General features: G+C 39.2%; 1 protein-coding gene across 1 annotated transcript in view; it reads right to left on the reverse strand.

Moving 5' to 3' along the window:
* LOC119419771 (WD repeat and FYVE domain-containing protein 2) overlaps window positions 1–14,093 on the reverse strand; it is a 64,143-nt gene extending 50,050 nt beyond the window's left edge. Inside the window, exons 1-8 of the mRNA XM_037687153.1 lie at window positions 13,841–14,093; window positions 10,388–10,455; window positions 8,919–8,992; window positions 7,787–7,841; window positions 5,310–5,460; window positions 2,804–2,916; window positions 701–827; window positions 384–489 (exon numbers count right to left, since the gene is read on the reverse strand). Coding sequence (XP_037543081.1) covers window positions 384–489; window positions 701–827; window positions 2,804–2,916; window positions 5,310–5,460; window positions 7,787–7,841; window positions 8,919–8,992; window positions 10,388–10,455; window positions 13,841–13,971 — 825 coding nt within the window. The 5' untranslated portion in view covers window positions 13,972–14,093. The remainder of the gene's footprint in view (window positions 1–383; window positions 490–700; window positions 828–2,803; window positions 2,917–5,309; window positions 5,461–7,786; window positions 7,842–8,918; window positions 8,993–10,387; window positions 10,456–13,840) is intronic.
* Between the last annotated feature and the right edge of the window lie 2,599 nt (window positions 14,094–16,692).

The raw sequence follows: 16,692 nt of genomic DNA on the forward strand, positions 1-16,692 counted from the left end.
CACCGACCTACAGAACCTCACCGACCTACTGAACCTCACCGACCTACTGAACCTCACCGACCTACTGAACCTCACCGACCTACAGAACATCACTGACCTACACAAGGCGAGGTCAGTGAACAAGGCCATGCTGATTCTGGCAGATCCTGATCATCCATGGTGAGTTCAGGTGTCTTCCATCTGGACGCAGGTATCTGCTGTTCAGATGTGGAACGAACAGACTGAACAACTGTAGAGATCAGGCTTCTCAACAAACACTGATGACTTCTGTTATTTTAATGTCTTGTCTAGTCTGGATGTTTATGTGTCTACTGACTGTGAAACTAATTGCCCCTCAGGGATAATAAATAATCTTGAACTTGAATCAGTGTGCTGCTAATCACCTCTTGTCGAGTTACATCCATGTTCCAGATGACGATGCTTCCATCCGAGCTGCAGGAGATGAGCTGGCGAGTGTGTGAGGCGTAACACAAGCCCTGGACTTTCTCACTGTTGACGTACACAAGCACACAAATAAAAAACAACATAATCTCGGAGATGAATCTATACGGAGACGTTTGTTAGTGATGCCCCAATCCAACAACGACTTGCATCTAGTGCGGTCTTCATAAACAGCAGAGCTACAAACGCTAAACCCCAAACCAGCAAGGATTTATTCATTTCTCGTTTGTCCATTCAGATGAAACTGTGCGTTTCCTACTTGTGTCCCTGCAGTTCAATGGCGGTGCCTTTGCGCCCTCCGATGTCCCACATGATGATGGAGTGGTCCGAGCTGCCCGAGAACAGAACCCTCTGGACCGGATCCCAACACAGCGCTGTCACGCTACCTGCAGAGAAGCACAATATATGAGAAAAAGACACAAACACAAAATAAAAGCCTAAAAATGAAAATCTCAAGCACAGAAATCACCAGAGAAAATGAGGTCATAGAAACTTTGGCTAGATAAAACAGTTTAACCAAGTTACTGTAATTAACAGCGATTATGTCAGACTGCACAGAGGAGTATTAAGTCTTATCTGAAGGTTTCAGGATATTATAAAACACTTTCTATCCAGTTTCAAAATATACATTGTATCAGAAGGGAACCCTCAGGGCATTCTACACCTTCAGAGAAGGCCTAAGAAAGTTTACATTTAATTTTTAACTTACAATTTATATTGAATAAAATATGTACAGTAGTCCCTCGCTACTTCGAGGTTCATTTATCGCTGACTCGCTCTATCGCGGATTTTCAAAATAAGATTGGACATGACACACAACTGGCTGATACGATCGGCATGGAATTTTTATTTAAAATTAATTATTTTTAATTATTTAGCACCTCCTGCACCTTTGTGCGGCCCATAATGCAGGATAAACTTCCTGCTGCAGCTGATCAGCTGTTCACCGTGCAGAACGGGGAAGTGGGCGTGGCCAAAAGTGCTTGCAGGTGGCAAAGAGCAGACAGGAGCTGAATTCATGACACACTCTGCTCTTTTAGAGTGTCTAGAAACATTGTTTAGAATATCGCAAGAATGTGGGAAGGGTTTAAAATTCTTTATATACATAAATAATAAAATAAACTACTACTACTTGTACTACTATTCCTACTTCATGGTTTTTCACTTATCATGGGTCTTCAGGGTACGGATCCCTCACGATAAACAAGGAACTACTGTATTTTCAACGTAGTTTTTCTTAATTTTTGCTAATTTCTCTTATTTTCTGTAAACTACTTTTGTAGTTCAGCAAGAACCTTTTTAATTCATGAAAATATAGTTATCCTAGCAGATTATTTCTAATTTACGTCTCCAGGCAGAAACGCGTTTCAAAGTTTCTTTTTCATTGGTTAGGACTTCACTGACAGGAGAGAAGGCCGAGCTCAGTCAACGTCTCTGCAGGATGTTTTGTTTAATAACTGACGGGAACATAATCATTCACAGTGTTGATGTAGACCGGGTGGGACAGAACGGGGACTCTGAGCCTTCGGGAAGGCTCTGCAGACAGTTTTTGACCACGTGAAAATTTAGGATGCATTCAGTTGCAACTTGTAAATTCAAAATGCCACATTAAAAATTGTAGTTGCTCTAAAAAAATGAAGTCTAAATATCATATTTAGGTTTACATAGAACATTTACAGAAACACTTAAGTTCAGGGTTTAATTTCAATCTGGATTATTGAAATTGCACAGTGCTTGAATGCCAGACTGAGTGAGCCACAAAGCATGCTGGGTAGTCTTGGGCCAGAAATGGGTGGAGTTTTTCAGGTTATATGTTCGCATGATGTTTAATGTTGGGTTGTCATTTCTGTTCAGGGAGTTGTTGGTGACTGTAAAAAAAGGACACCATACGTACGATGTTGTACTTGATGTTTAGAAAAGAGAAGGCACTTCTTGTTACGGAAGTTTTCTGGATAGTAAAACTGAAAGTAAAATGATGTAATCGCAGAGTCTTCAGCGTTTGTTGGATTTCTATAATGTTGCATCCTAGTTGAAGGCGGAGCTCTCACGGTCACGGTCGCAACGGTTTCGTATTTTGATTAAAAATCTGGAATAAAACATGACAACTGTTCGTAAAACCTTTTTACAAGAATAATCTATAACTAAAAAAAATTTGAGCTATCACTTTAAAGTTGGTGTTCCAGTTTGTCTTGAAATTAGGCCAAAGTAATTTTTACTTCTTTATTAACCAAGATGCAAAGACTTACACTGAAGCAGACAGAAACTGGGAAAGAAAAACATTTTGTCCATTCAAAGACCCAGTGCGTGCGTGCGTGCGTGCGTGCGTGCGTGCGTGCGTGCGTGCGGTGTTTGTCAGATGTACCGGTGTGTCCTTTGAAGGTAGTGACCAGACTGCAGCTGTCCTGCTCCAGCTTCAGGATGGTCACCTGACCAGACTGGTCCCCTACAAAGGCATGTCTGGTCTCTACATCAAACCTGGTTTAAAGTTAAGGTCCAAAAAGACAGAGCCATGCTGTCTTGATGCATTCATTCACTTTCTTAAAAACAATGACAACACTTTTCAAAGAGCTTGTAAACAACATTTGTTTACATATATCCATGAACATTCATCCCAAGTTCTGAATCACAACTCCTCAGTAAACACCAGCTTCAGTAAACAGCCAAGCTGTTATAAAGCTTGTGTGCATGTTGGAGCTGTTGATTAGCACCTCTCATATGTGGAGTACCTCAGGGAGCTATACTTGCCCCCCTTCTGTTTTCCTTTTATTTACGCCCTCTGGGATATATTCTCTGGAAACATGGTGTTACTTTCTAGAATATAAACAAAGTGCATGCCTTTGCATGTCACAAAAGCTAATTCACTTCCTGTTTTTAAATCTTTTCTGAAAACACTTTTTTTCTCTTTGGCTTTTAACTCGGATTGAAATGATTGCGGTTCTTAATTTATTTATTTTGATTGTCTTTAACATTTGCTGTTTTGATGATTTTAACAGTTCATTACTTTTACGGTTTCACTTGATTTTATAGTTTTTTTTTAATGCTTTTATGTGTTAGTGTCCAGCGGTTTGGCCACTGTGTTGTTTTTAAAAGTGCTATATAAATCAGAATCAGAATGCCTTTATTGTCATTATGCGCAAGTACAATGAAATTAATACAAATTTCCATTTAGTCTTTCAGTAATTTACATTTAGTAGAATGTTACATGTTAAATATGAAACTTTCTACTGAAAAAAAATTCAAAACTAAAATCGTAAAGCTAAAAAATATTACAGCAGCAGTGACCATGTTGTTTTTTGGAGAAACATTGTTTTTTATGTGTTTGTCATATCTGCAAAATACCTCATGAACCAATGGATGGATTTTAATTAACCTCTCAGAGAGAAATCAATGGACCCTATTCAAGAAACTGCCACATTAGAAAACACAAAAGTTGGTCAACTTAGATTTAAGCTAAGGCTCGAGGTGTAGAATAAAGGCATCGAGCGATTGGTGTTCTGTCCAGGAATGCTAGGCGTTAATTTGGATTAGTTTTTACAGACTTGGATCACATCTTCTAAAGCAATCTTGATCTATTTTACCCAATTAATTGATTGACATGAAAACTTACTAGTTTTTTAAATTCCAAATAAAAGAATCTTTCACCCTCAGCTCTGGGATGACAAGTTCTAGAACAGATTTAAATCAACCAAATTTTCAAAAAGTCTGTTTTCTGACCTTTGTTCCACGTGACTTTTTTTTAAATGTATAAGTCACCAAAGTCTTGTTCAAACAGCAGCAAGCAAAGCAGAATAAAAATTTATTGTTTTTATCCATGTCAGAAAACAAGAGGTACACCAATGTCTCGCGTAACTGAGGGATTTGAATAGTGAATGTTTGTAGTTTGAGACGAGTGTCTTTCTGGACTGAAACTGAACAGAGAATAAAAACAAATAGTTATGCTTTTGGTGCAAGATAATCAAGTAAGTAGGAGTTACACTGTGAAGAAGAACAGAGATATATTTTTTGTTTGTCCAAGGCGGTACAGTGTGACAGATGCTAATGAGTGAAGGGAGCAATTTTACCCTTTAATAGATCCAGTGGCAGAGCCAGTGGGTGGCCAGTGGTGTCCACCCACTGGCTTTAGCCACCCCTGAGACCACCCTAATCATTTGAGAAAACTATACTATTAAGCAATACAAAAACTCAAAAGCATAGTTTCTTCAAATATTTAGTGGTCGGTTTACATATATATGGCGGTGACCATCTTGGATTTGGAAGTGGCATCCCAAATTTTGAAAGTGACCTTTCTTTTGATTAGATGCAGCCACACACCAAAATGGAAGTTGGTACCTCACTTATTTTTCAAGTTACCATGCTCAAAACCTGCATGCAGAAATGGACGGAGAGCATTTCCAATTCCCCCTTTGCTCCACGAAGACAACATCTGTACAGGAAGAGATCACATCTGCAGTCCCTGCACAGAAATCATCCTGTCCTGTTATCACACCGAGGCCAACAGGCTCTCACCACTCTGACGACAGGCTCCTCGTTGGTATGGATCAGCGTAGCTGCGGAGCACTAACAGCCTTTCATCTACCCATTACAGAAACCCACTCAAACCGTCTCCTTGACAGCAGCATGACCGATTGCTATTGTTGGTTCTTCCCATTAGAGCAAACTCACTCAAAGCTCATCTCAACTGCCCTTTCTTAACCTGCTCTGCTCCTAAAGTAGAGCAAGCATGTATGAGATTTTTTTTTTTACTTGAAAACACACAAGATGGCACATCACTTGATGCTCATTCACATTTTCTGTTTGCTTTAATGTTCACAGAGAAGACCGAGGGTGAGAAAACCTGCAAATCCAGAGGGCAGAGCATTAAAGGATACTGCAGTCCTGAAACCCAGGCTGCGGTGTGATGCGTCCCCAGCTGCTGACCGCTCTCCGAACAGTGCCAGGTGAAGTTCTTGTCCTGGCCGGTGCTCAGCAGCCACTCCATCTCCAACACGAACAGCACCACCGTCACCCTGCCCTGGTGGGCTGCTCACAAGCAAAACACACACAAATATATTCTCATTATGAAGCAGCAAGTTCCTGCTGCTCCACTAGATCTGAGCAAACAGACTGCACTCATGTTAATATCTATAAAACATCAAAAACAACAAGTACAGAAACTGCACTTCCTGCAAACATTCAGTGTGAATGCTTATTGTTGAAAGACTTTTGCTGAAAGCTGCTGAAAAGGTTTCATCGCTAAAAACTTGAACAGCTGACATTTGCTGAAATCAGGAAAATAACAGCAGAAATGGGTACAACAAGCCGAACAGAGCAGAAATGGAAATGTAGCAGATATTACGCTGAAATAGGCAGAGAGAGGCTGAATAGACGACAAAACATCTGAAATTAGCAAAAACAAACTGAAACAAGCAGGAAAAAAAAGAAGTAGCTGGAAAAGAAATAAAAAAAAGCCGAAGGTAGCAGAAAGAGGCTGAAGAGTATATACTGGTAGTTGAAATTATTAGAAAGAATTGCGAGCACCAAAATAAAGCAGAAAAAAATGCTAAAATTAGAAAAATGCACAAAAAGTAGCTTAAAAAGCATAAAAACTAAATTAGCCGAAAGACGATAAAATGAGCTGAAAATAGCTGAAAGGAGCTAAAGGGAGTTGAAATAAGCACAAATAAGCTGAACCAGAACAAAAGCTGAAACGAGTAGTAAAAGGTTGTAAAGAGGAAACAGGGTTTGAAGGACGTGGAGAGCTCCGTTCATTTTCAATGGAAAAAACATTAATTCAACCCTTTTTAGACAAGTTAATCCCGTCGAGCCTCCAGGACTCTTTTACAAGAGAGACCTGATTTCAACAAAGAGTGATGACAACAACGCACAATCATAAAAGAGGCATACAGATTCATTTGTTACAAATTAAAATAAAATAGCAAAAACAGCTGGATGATAAGGTGAATGTAGAAAACGAGTGTCGAGTGCCGAAGAAAAACACAGTCCACGATGAAGTTACGTTTCAGAATCGTCCCCCAAGCTTTTACGCTTTATACGTTTTATATGAAATGACTCGATTTCGTAGAGGATAAGTAATAGTTCCTTTTGTTTTTGTTCCGAAGAGAAAGGAGCTTAGACCAAAACAAAACGACCTCCTTCGAGCCGCATTCGAACCAGCAACCTAAGGATGTCCTCGTCAATCCACTACAGTCCACATGGCTGACAAAGCTAAATAACTCAAAGTAAAAATTGCACAAATACCACAAGTCACAGCAGGAATGTCCTGAACGAGACGAACGTTTTCATATATCAATTAGATGGAGAACTTACTACCGTATTTTTCGCGGTATAAGTCGCACCGTTTTGCATAAATTTACAAGTCCTGTGGCTTCTACAGCGAAGCGACCTATTTATGTTTTCCCCATATTTATAACTCAATTTCTGTCTGAGAGCTGACGATTTCATTCATTCTGACTTGGAAAATATTGAACACTGCCATTTTCAGCTGCTACAGGATCCTCGACCATTATGGCAAGTCAAGTGTCTCATTAATAAGTAAAAGTGGCTATTAATGAGACAGTTGGCTTGCCATACTAAGCCCCCTTCGTCTCGCTCCAGAACTCCTGGAGCAAACGTCAGATCAGCTGCATTTCGTCGCGCCGCCCAGGTGAAATGAAGCCGATTTGACCATTAAAGTGCATTTATTGAGGAAAAGTTCAACTGAGACACAACTTTACTATAATGTCGAGCAAACAAATAATTGTTTTTAGGTGGTTATCTCGTTAAATTCTTATTAAATTTAACAAGATAACTCCCGCAGCCGCCATTTGGAAGCCAATCAATTTCTGACAACGTTTCCGAGTGGTCAGCGGTGAAGCGTAATAGATGCGACGTATACAGCGAAGGAAGCAACTTATTGATGTTTTTCCACTTTATTTGACATTTTGGACTGTTTCGACATGTACAGCAGAAAACACGGTAATTGGCTTTTCCATGTACCGTATGTGAATGTTTCTGTGAAGTGCCCTGAGACAACTTTGCTGTGAATTATCACTTTATAAATGGACTGAGTTGAATTGAATTGCTGAAATAACAAAAACTGTGGACTGAGTCACGCGCCACACTGCAGAAAAAATGGATGTGAATAGTGAGAATGATTTAGAAACTTTCACACAATTAATAAGTAAAAGGCCACAAACTGGAAGAAGCTCAATCTAATGTCAGCTGTTGTGTTGATAGAAAACTGAACTAGAAGAAACTAAGGAAGTTAACTTGTTCTAAAATTGAAACAACTTAGTCATCCTTTTTGGTCCACTTCCACAAATTTTAAAAAAGGGTAAAAAAAATGAAAAAGCACTTCCTGTCTCACCCTGGTAGGTGAGTGCCGGGGTCATCTTGTTGTAGTCTTCTGACAGAACGAACTCCTGAAACAGGAAACAGCAAAACGTTCAGACCGACGTGAAATGCTGCCGGCATGCGTGCGACAAGAAAATACTGCGTCATCAAAAATACTTTAGTTTAGAGGAACGCAACCGTTTTCTCTGCGCTTGTTTCTCCAAAGTTAGTGGGAACTTTAAATGTTTTAATAACTGTAGGATTAAAGGTCTAAAGGCACACGTTACGCAACAGTCTGTGCTTCTGTCGGGTTCTCTCGTCCCAGAACAAATATTTCTGTCAGTGAGGGTCGAACGGCAACAACAAAAAGCCGAATCTGAACAAACTCGGCGTGCGGACCGCAGACTCACGGCCTCTGCTACAGCCCAAAGTTGTTGGTTAATAATTAAACAGGATAACTAATCTGGTCTGGTTTGTCTAATTCATCCTTTGAATGTGACACAACAGTTCTTTTGTTGGTGTGGACCTTTAGAAGCGATAAAAGAGGGTTTAAATTGAAACATTCTGACCCGAGAGAGGCACTAGTAGAAAAAATAAAGGACCCATTCTATGATCACACACCGTTCTCTTTAAATTAGACTGTTTTATTTCATTATTTAGAGCGGAACATTGTTAAATAAAGCATCCAAACTTTGTTAAAAGTTCAAAAACTTTGACCTCGTTGCACCGGATGCCGACCCCTGCAGCAAAGAACATGGATAATGATGCTAGAGCGGCGTATTCCAAAATACGCTCAATTACATGCGATTTAATTAAAACTACAACTCTTCACTTCAGTAACGTCAGCCTTTAACAGACTCGGGGGGTTTATGCACGAACATGAATTAAAACAGTCCAACTTCTTTCACGTCTTTAGCCGAGTGCACACCCAGTGCTGAACGTTGTATTTAAATCATCCAGGCACTTATTTAGACATTAAGTAAGGAGGTGTCGTTTTTAGACAAAAGCCTGCGTCAAACAGAAAACAAGTTGTGAGCCACCAGATGAGAAGTTGTCGAACGTCTTGCACGTTTTTTTATGTCAGTTTACTAACGAGAACCTGAAGTGAGTTTTAAATATTCAAACCTTCATCTGCGTCAGCGGTGGATTCAGAAAGAAAGGCTTACACATATACTTCCAGTGTCCGTCCCCACGGAAAGTCTCCGGGTCTCTGGGTTAAAGGACATGCAGCAACAGGACGCTGGACAAACACACGAACAAATAAGAATGAGCCATGTTTCTGGTAAAAAAAATGAAAAAATCTTGATGGGAAAACTAAAAACACCTGTGAGGTAAATTATTGATGACGGCCTTTTGACAGGAAAGCAAATATCAGCTTTTTTTTAGCTCTGAACTCTATTTTACAACAAATCTAGTTCGACTAAAGTGTAAAATAAATTCAATACAAAAGACGTATTATACAACTAACAGCACCTGAAATAAGTAATAATAAGAATACATATTAGAAGACGCAATAATATAATTACATCAAACTTGTTGCAGTGTTTTTTTTTTTTTTTTTTTACGTCAGTTGCAATATCAGACAAAACTTTATTTATTATCATGAGACACGTTCATTTTTACAGCAGCTACTTTGGATTGTCGTAGGATTTCAAAGCAAACCACAAAGTTGAATTGAAAACCTTTTCAAACACTCGATCAACAAATTAAAGTAAAAACTAAATAATATTTGTACTTTTATCACCCGCCAATATGAAAGGCTATATCTATCTATACAAATATCTATCATATATATATATATATAATAAATATAATGTCGCTACTTCACGGATTTTCACTTATTGCGGGGCGGGGTCCAGAACGTAACCCCCACAATAAACGAGGGACTACTTGTACTGTATAAATTGTACTGTAGTTAGCCTACCGGTACTAGTGGGTGCTTGTCCTATGTGGTTTCTACTTTTACATTCTGGTTCTGTATCTAATTATTATGTATGTTTGCAGTTGAAGTATTTTTGATACAAGTCAAATTTTGCAATATCTTGGTAAAGCTGATAGTGAAACTGAAAATAAATATTTAAAATTGGCTCCAAACGTTTCCCCAAGACAAAAAGATCAAGAAAAGTATCCATAACCATCTTGAAACACAAATATTTCCAATTTCCCTTTGAATATGATTGCATGTTACCTAAAATGTACTGAATTTTCCAGTAATTTTTACTTCTTTGTTAGTTTTTCTCTCTTTGAGTAAATTTGAGGTGTTGGTATTCAATATGTGTTTAAACAGCAGCGAACTGGGATGTTTGACACGTGCAGCCTCTGCTGTTGTTTGCGACAGATCTTGCTGATTGCAAGATGGGATTTCCTTTGGTTGCACAACCGAAGGAAATCAAGGCTGAACGGTCACAAACATGCAGCGCCGCAGGTCTAAGAGGAGCAGAGGGTGTTGGAATAAACTATTGCAGGAGCTATGAATGATGTCAGGAGCACAACTTGTGTCAGAATGAGGGGTCATTACGTCCATCGTGATGGACGAACTCGCACAAAGAACAAAAACTTTCATACCCACAAATTCATGACTCACGTCCTTTGAACAAACCAGTGATTCATACCAGACAAACGGGCAGGAACTTACATGGCATGGTGTGGTACACACTGGGCCAGTACTGACCACTGTCTCTCTTCAGCCATACTCGAATAGTTCTGGGAATAAAACACAGCACGAATGAATACTTGTTTTTACTAAGGAAGGCCGGGTAAAACATTGATGGATACTCTCATTACTCAAGGCTGTGAGTTCAAGTTCTACTGGAAACCAACACCAGTTTCAAGGTTTCTGAGAAACTGGCTCTAAAGATTTCACTGCCACTAAAAAAAAAAAAAAAAAAAGACATTAACCTGCTCTCACAGCCCAACAAAGTTAAGTCACGTTCTCAGGTCCGAGTCTTTTGGATGAAAGATGAACCACTTCAACAAAAACAAAGCATCCAGAGGACTGCTGCAGCGAGAGCTGACGCGAGCCACGAGCTACTGCAGCTAGCGGTTGCTAACTCAAATTAGATTTTTCTACCTGGATTATTGATCAGGCCTCAAAAGCCTTTTCGAGTTTGAGGTGGTGGGAATATAAGAAGATGAACATCCCACTGCTCATAAAAGGAGTTAAAGACGGGCCCTGCATACGATCGTGTCAACATCGAGACCCAGCAGCTGCACACGAGCACCTCCACGGGTCACCATCCTGAATGTTTCAGGAGTTCCTCCGCTCCAACACACCTGATTTGAATCAATGGAGATTAATAGACTTGAGCAGAACACGAAGAGGTAAATCAACCATCGTGTGTCGGAGCAGGGAATAAAACATGCAGGACAGTGGCCCTCAAGGGACGGACACCCCCGACTCACAGGAAGTTGAAACTAACCCAGAGCCCAATTAATTTAGGCCTCACTGTCAAAGAAATTAGCGCAGAATAATAATTGTTGTGAGCTTGTGTTTGTAATTAATTAATAACCCATGACAAAAGTGACGGTCAGCCATCCTGGACTGCAGTTTGCTCTTAAATATGAGGACCACCTAAACAGTAGTGGGTTCTTCTAAACGTAACGATTCACATCAGCTTGTTCCTGGACGTTAAAATGAACATTTGGCTGCTACTGTCCGTATGTCTGGGGTGCACTTGCATGCTCCGACTTTATTACAGTTTACATGACTCATCCGCAGGCACCAAGTGGACCTCTCAGACAGCTGGGCAGTCTGAAAACCTGCCTCTTTTGTCCGTTTGGTGTAGCACTGTGGGCTCCGTCAGACACCGTCAATGTTGTGGCTCAGCGTCAGATCTGGTCACCGGGAGGAAGGAGTCCTGCACTGCGTTGATATGAGGTTATATTTCAACAGAAAACCAGGACGCTTCATGAACACAAGTTCACAGTACGTGGTGATTTAAATCAAGCTTTTGCCAAGATTTATCTCTTAAGGTGAAACGATGTCCAAAACCTTGACAAGAACATTCATCTCACGACTAGATCAAGATCCATGGTGTCAGCGAGAAGACGAAACTTTATTGCTGATGTTTACAAACCATCCAGACAGCAGCAGTAAATCCTTCAAGTGAAACAAAGAGTGTGAGCATGTAACTCATGGGCTTCCCGTCTGTTCCCAAACTGACTGGAGTTGTTGTTTCCTCCAGTTTTAAATGGACTCTGCGTTCATCTGCTGTCCTTTTTTCATTCAGCCTTTATTTAAAGCAGGTTAATTTACCAGATTTATGGTAAGATAACACGTTAAAAGGATCCAAATACTTCTCGACTTGACCATTTATCATTTTTTTTCTAAAACCTTAGCTAGAACGCAGAGTTTTAACTTTGACACCGCGATCATTCATTCTGCACGTTTTCTAAATTTAAACTCAACGGCAACTGAGCTTTTGCAGCGGCTGCTCCAAATCTGCGTAACGCTTTTACGTGCCGACGTTCTCAGAGCTCAGAAAAACTATAACAACAATAAAAAAGGTTTAAAATAATCTATACTGTTCTAAACGCAGGAAGCTGACGCCTGCATTACACGCTGTACTAAATGTCAATCGCTGTGGGAGCCCAGTTTGAGAGACAAATTTACCAGAACCTCATAAATTACTGTTCCAACTCTGGTCTAAATTAAAAACTTAAACTAAATTATAGACCTGTTCACCTTTAATATACGGTAAGTGCTTCTCACGCACATTTTGTTCCTCCCTTGTAAGCCACCAAGGAAATGAACTACAAAAAAACGTGTGAAAATTTACGAGTGTTCCTCATTGAACTATTTGTATAAATGGTCCTTTAGGATTCTGGTACGAACTGCCTGACCTAGATAAAGGTCAGCACCTGGATTTAATTAAGCAAATAGGTATGAGCCTCCCGTTGCATAATTACTGCACGAGGGATTGTGTTTGAGCTGGCGACAGTTTGTTTAACCCCGACTGAAGCAGAGCTTCTCATCTGTTAAACAACCGTGTGGTCACACGGCAGAAGCTTGTGGAAACGCTGCCACAGCGAATGTGCGCCGTGATCAAAGCTAAAGGCGGTTCAGCGAAATATTTAGAGTACGAGACCTTTTTATTGGCCAGGCCAAATATATATATAAATATAGATAGATATGTATTTGTGGCGTTCTGACCACAGTTTGCTGCTGTTCTTAACAGTACCCTTACAACATGCTACATATTATATTTTTATTTAAATACAACATAAATAACACAAGCTACATTTTATTTAGTTTGTCATGCTGGAGCTGGCTCTTTTATTTTAATTGGAAAGTCTTTGTTTAGTCTTTAACGCCACAGTTGAACGTTAAAAAATAAAGTTGTTAATTTTGAGTTTGAAATGAAATATTGGTTATTTAGATTATGCAATAAATTAATATCAGAGGAGCCGCAGCAGCTCGGGGGGAGCTGGGGTTGCTGGTTTAAACCCAGGTTTGGTCAGGAACAAGGAAAACAAGTTTGTGCAAATTAAACAAACGTTCTGCAACACAAACCTGTTTACCTCCTCAAGATTTCACTTCCTCTGACCATTAAAACTAATATTTGTTACAACACTTTGAGTTGCAAAGTTAAAAAACACAAATGTGGATTTATGAACTTATTATGTCACAAGGCATAAAAGTAATTGTTTTGATAAAAACACCAAATACCTGCTTGATAAAAAGTAGCAATGCAAATATTTTAATATTTACCTGAATAGTTATTCCCACAATAACTCATAAAGATTAGATTTTCCATTTTTTTTAACAAAAGTTTGGTCTTTCTTTGTTTTAACGTGTAAATATACTAAATGTCTATTTAAAAGTTATTTAATAGTATGATGTGACGAACTTGTCTTTTGATATTTATAATAAAACACGATAATGAGTTGTGTCAATTCTCATGAAAGTTTCGCAGCTCTGAAAAAAAAAAGATTGAATTGTAAAACAAGGCAGACATTTATTTATTTATTAATTAATTAATGAATGAAGGAATCCTGGACTGGCAGCTCCTGCATGAATCATTGGAGGCGCGTGAGCTCAGCCCGTCCCACCTGAAAGTGATTCAGGTGAGGTTGCTTTGCAGCCTACCTGTCCTCGGACACGCTGATGACGCCGTCCTCTTTAGGGATGATCACCGCTGCGGTCACCACCTCCTGAAAACCCTCGATTTTGCTCAGCAGGCACGGCTTTCGAGCCTGCGGCCGAGTTTCTGCCGCCATGAGCAGCCGGTGAGCGAACCGAGGAGCAGAACCCGTCCGGACTCCGAGGGTCGAGGTTCGGTTCAAAGCTGCTACATGTAGCTGACCCGGGGAAGCAACGTACCTTGTTGTGCGTACAACCAGCAAGCTAACAAAACACGGACGACAATCAAACGCACCATTTCCGGTGGAGAAAATAAGACTTCCGCTCGGATTAGTGTACTTTCAAATTAAAAGCTTTACAAATAAAAGTACTTCCGAGTATGCTTTCGTATAATTGTCTTGATGAAAAATTATGTGTTACATGATATTTTGGAAAAACAACACTGACAAAAACCAATAGACAACTTGGCGTTTTGAAGGACGCGTAAACTACTGACATCTAGTGGTGAAACTAAAAATAGCAGCCTGCCTCTGCCCAGCTATAACTTCTAGGGTTAAATAGACATCCAACATGTGCAAGTCTTCAGTTGTTCGTAAACTGCAGTTTTCATCTAGTAAAATCCATTGTTTAGTTTAGTTTTAACTCTTATTGTCTTTCTTACTCTCAATGTGTTTTCACATTTTTCACTCAACCTTTACTGTATGACCCCAATGTGCTTTTAGGTTTTGAGATTATACCGATGTGTTTGTTTTTTACTGAGCAAGTACACCAAAATATCCAAATTATAGAAAAAATATTAAAGTAAGTTCATGGCAGACTGTGACCTATTATAAAAATATGTTTTGGACATCCAGTGAAAATGTGTAAGTGGTGCCTTTTTTTTATTTTTTTTTTATTCAACCTTTATTTATACAGGTTAATCCCATTGAGACTCAGGGACTCATTTATAAGAGAGACCTGATTTCTTTAACAAAGAGTGATGACACCAATGGACAACAACAACAACAATAGACAATCATAAAGGATCCGTACAAAAAATTAACAAGTGAAAATAAAATGGTAATTAAAAGAATAGTTAAAAGGAAAAGTAGCAAAAAAAACAGCTATGTTGTAAGGCGGTGTAGAATACTAAAAACAGAAGTCTTTATTGGTTTTCCTCGGATGTTTGAAGCCACTTAGAGAGGTCAAAGGTCGAGAGTTTCAGATCTTTTTGCAAAATATTCCAGGAAACAGGAGCGGAGTAGGAGAAGGCCCTTTTGCCTAATTCAGTCCTCAATGAGGGAACACTGCAGGTAATGATGTCCTGAGAGCGCACGCTGTAACTGCACTCAGGCAGTGACATGTTGGAGGAGATGTATGAAGGCAGCAGACCAGGATGTGATTAAAAGATGAAAATGTACCAGAGAGTCTGTGTGAAGTTAATGATGACCAGTTAACCAGTGCAAGTAAGTGGTGCCTTTGTCAACTAAGCACTTTTTTTATTTCATAAATATTTACTGAGCATTATGCATATAAGTTTACAATTATTCAAAATTTACAGTGAGTTTATTTTTTTAATATTTTTTTCAGAATAAAACATAGGTTTTCATAATACCTCACATATTTTCGAGGTTGTTTTGGTAAACTAAAAAAAAATAATAATAATCAAGTTTCTCATAAATATCACGAATAGTATGTACTGCGCTAGCACTAACGGGACAGTCAAATAGTGTAAAAACTAGTTTCTTGAAAGTTGTCCGAGAAAATAAACGTTTCCGGCATGTTCTGCTACGAATTTCACAATAAAACCAAGAAGCGATTTCAAAATGCATTTCAGTTTTAATAAATGGAAATAAATGTCAAGATGGTTTTAATATAATGCTATAAAGACTGTAATATTAATAAAACAAGAGAAGGATTTTTGAAGATGTTAAAATATGGGTGAAGTTTTGCGTTAAATAACAAACTAGTTTTGTTTTGAAAAGACTTTCAGTGATAAACCGGAAATCAGTGTGTGGAGCGGTTCTGCAGGACTCAAACGGAAGGACGGAGTGTCGTGTGACATGCTGGATGGTTTCGTCTTGTTTTTTACGGAAGTGTTCATGGTCGTGTTGCACTTTGTGTCATGTGGCATTTAAAAGTACACGACCATGCATGATGATGTGGAACACTTAAAAACATCCATGTGTACAAAGCTATAAAAACACTACCGTAAAGTAAACGCGTAAACACTTGTCATAGGGAGCTGTTTCTGTAAAACCCGACTGCCCTTTTCAACTTATATTATTCATATTTTATGAAAAACTGAGTAGCTTCTGTCTGTTTCGTTTGTATCTCTTTCACAGTGGCCCACGCCCGTGCATAGGATGAAGTAAATGTTAATTATGTAATCAGCTTTCAGGGCAAACACCAACTTATAGTTAATTAAACTGTATTTAAAATAAACTCTCTAAGCGCTCTGAAGAACTGCTTAGCCAGGAGTTTTGTGTTGTTGATCACAAAATGAAAAAAAAAAAAAAACAGTATATTTTCCTTGTATTCCTGCTTCTCGGTTAGGCAAGCATGCGCAGGAGACGTTCAGCTCAGCCTTATTTGGATATGCTAATGAGAGGCTTTAGGTAGCCAATGAGAAGCGAGGGTGTTTGCACGTGACGGGGAAAGCGCTCTCAGGAGGCGGGGTCAGGTGTGGAGCTCGCATTAAAAGCGGTGGAAGAGGCACAGCGCATTCAGTGTAGGGAGAAGCAGGGACTCTCTGTGAGGGAACATTGTTGCTATGAAACTTAGGAATATTTTCAAAATATAACAAAAATTATCAAAATCCCTCGTAAATCATTAACCTGCCCCAAGGTTTTGAGGCTTTTAGCTTAGTTTTCCTGGAA

The sequence above is a fragment of the Nematolebias whitei genome, chromosome 13, assembly GCF_014905685.2.
Source record: "Nematolebias whitei isolate Nwh7 chromosome 13, NemWhi1, whole genome shotgun sequence".
Classification (NCBI taxonomy): Eukaryota; Metazoa; Chordata; class Actinopteri; order Cyprinodontiformes; family Rivulidae; genus Nematolebias; species Nematolebias whitei.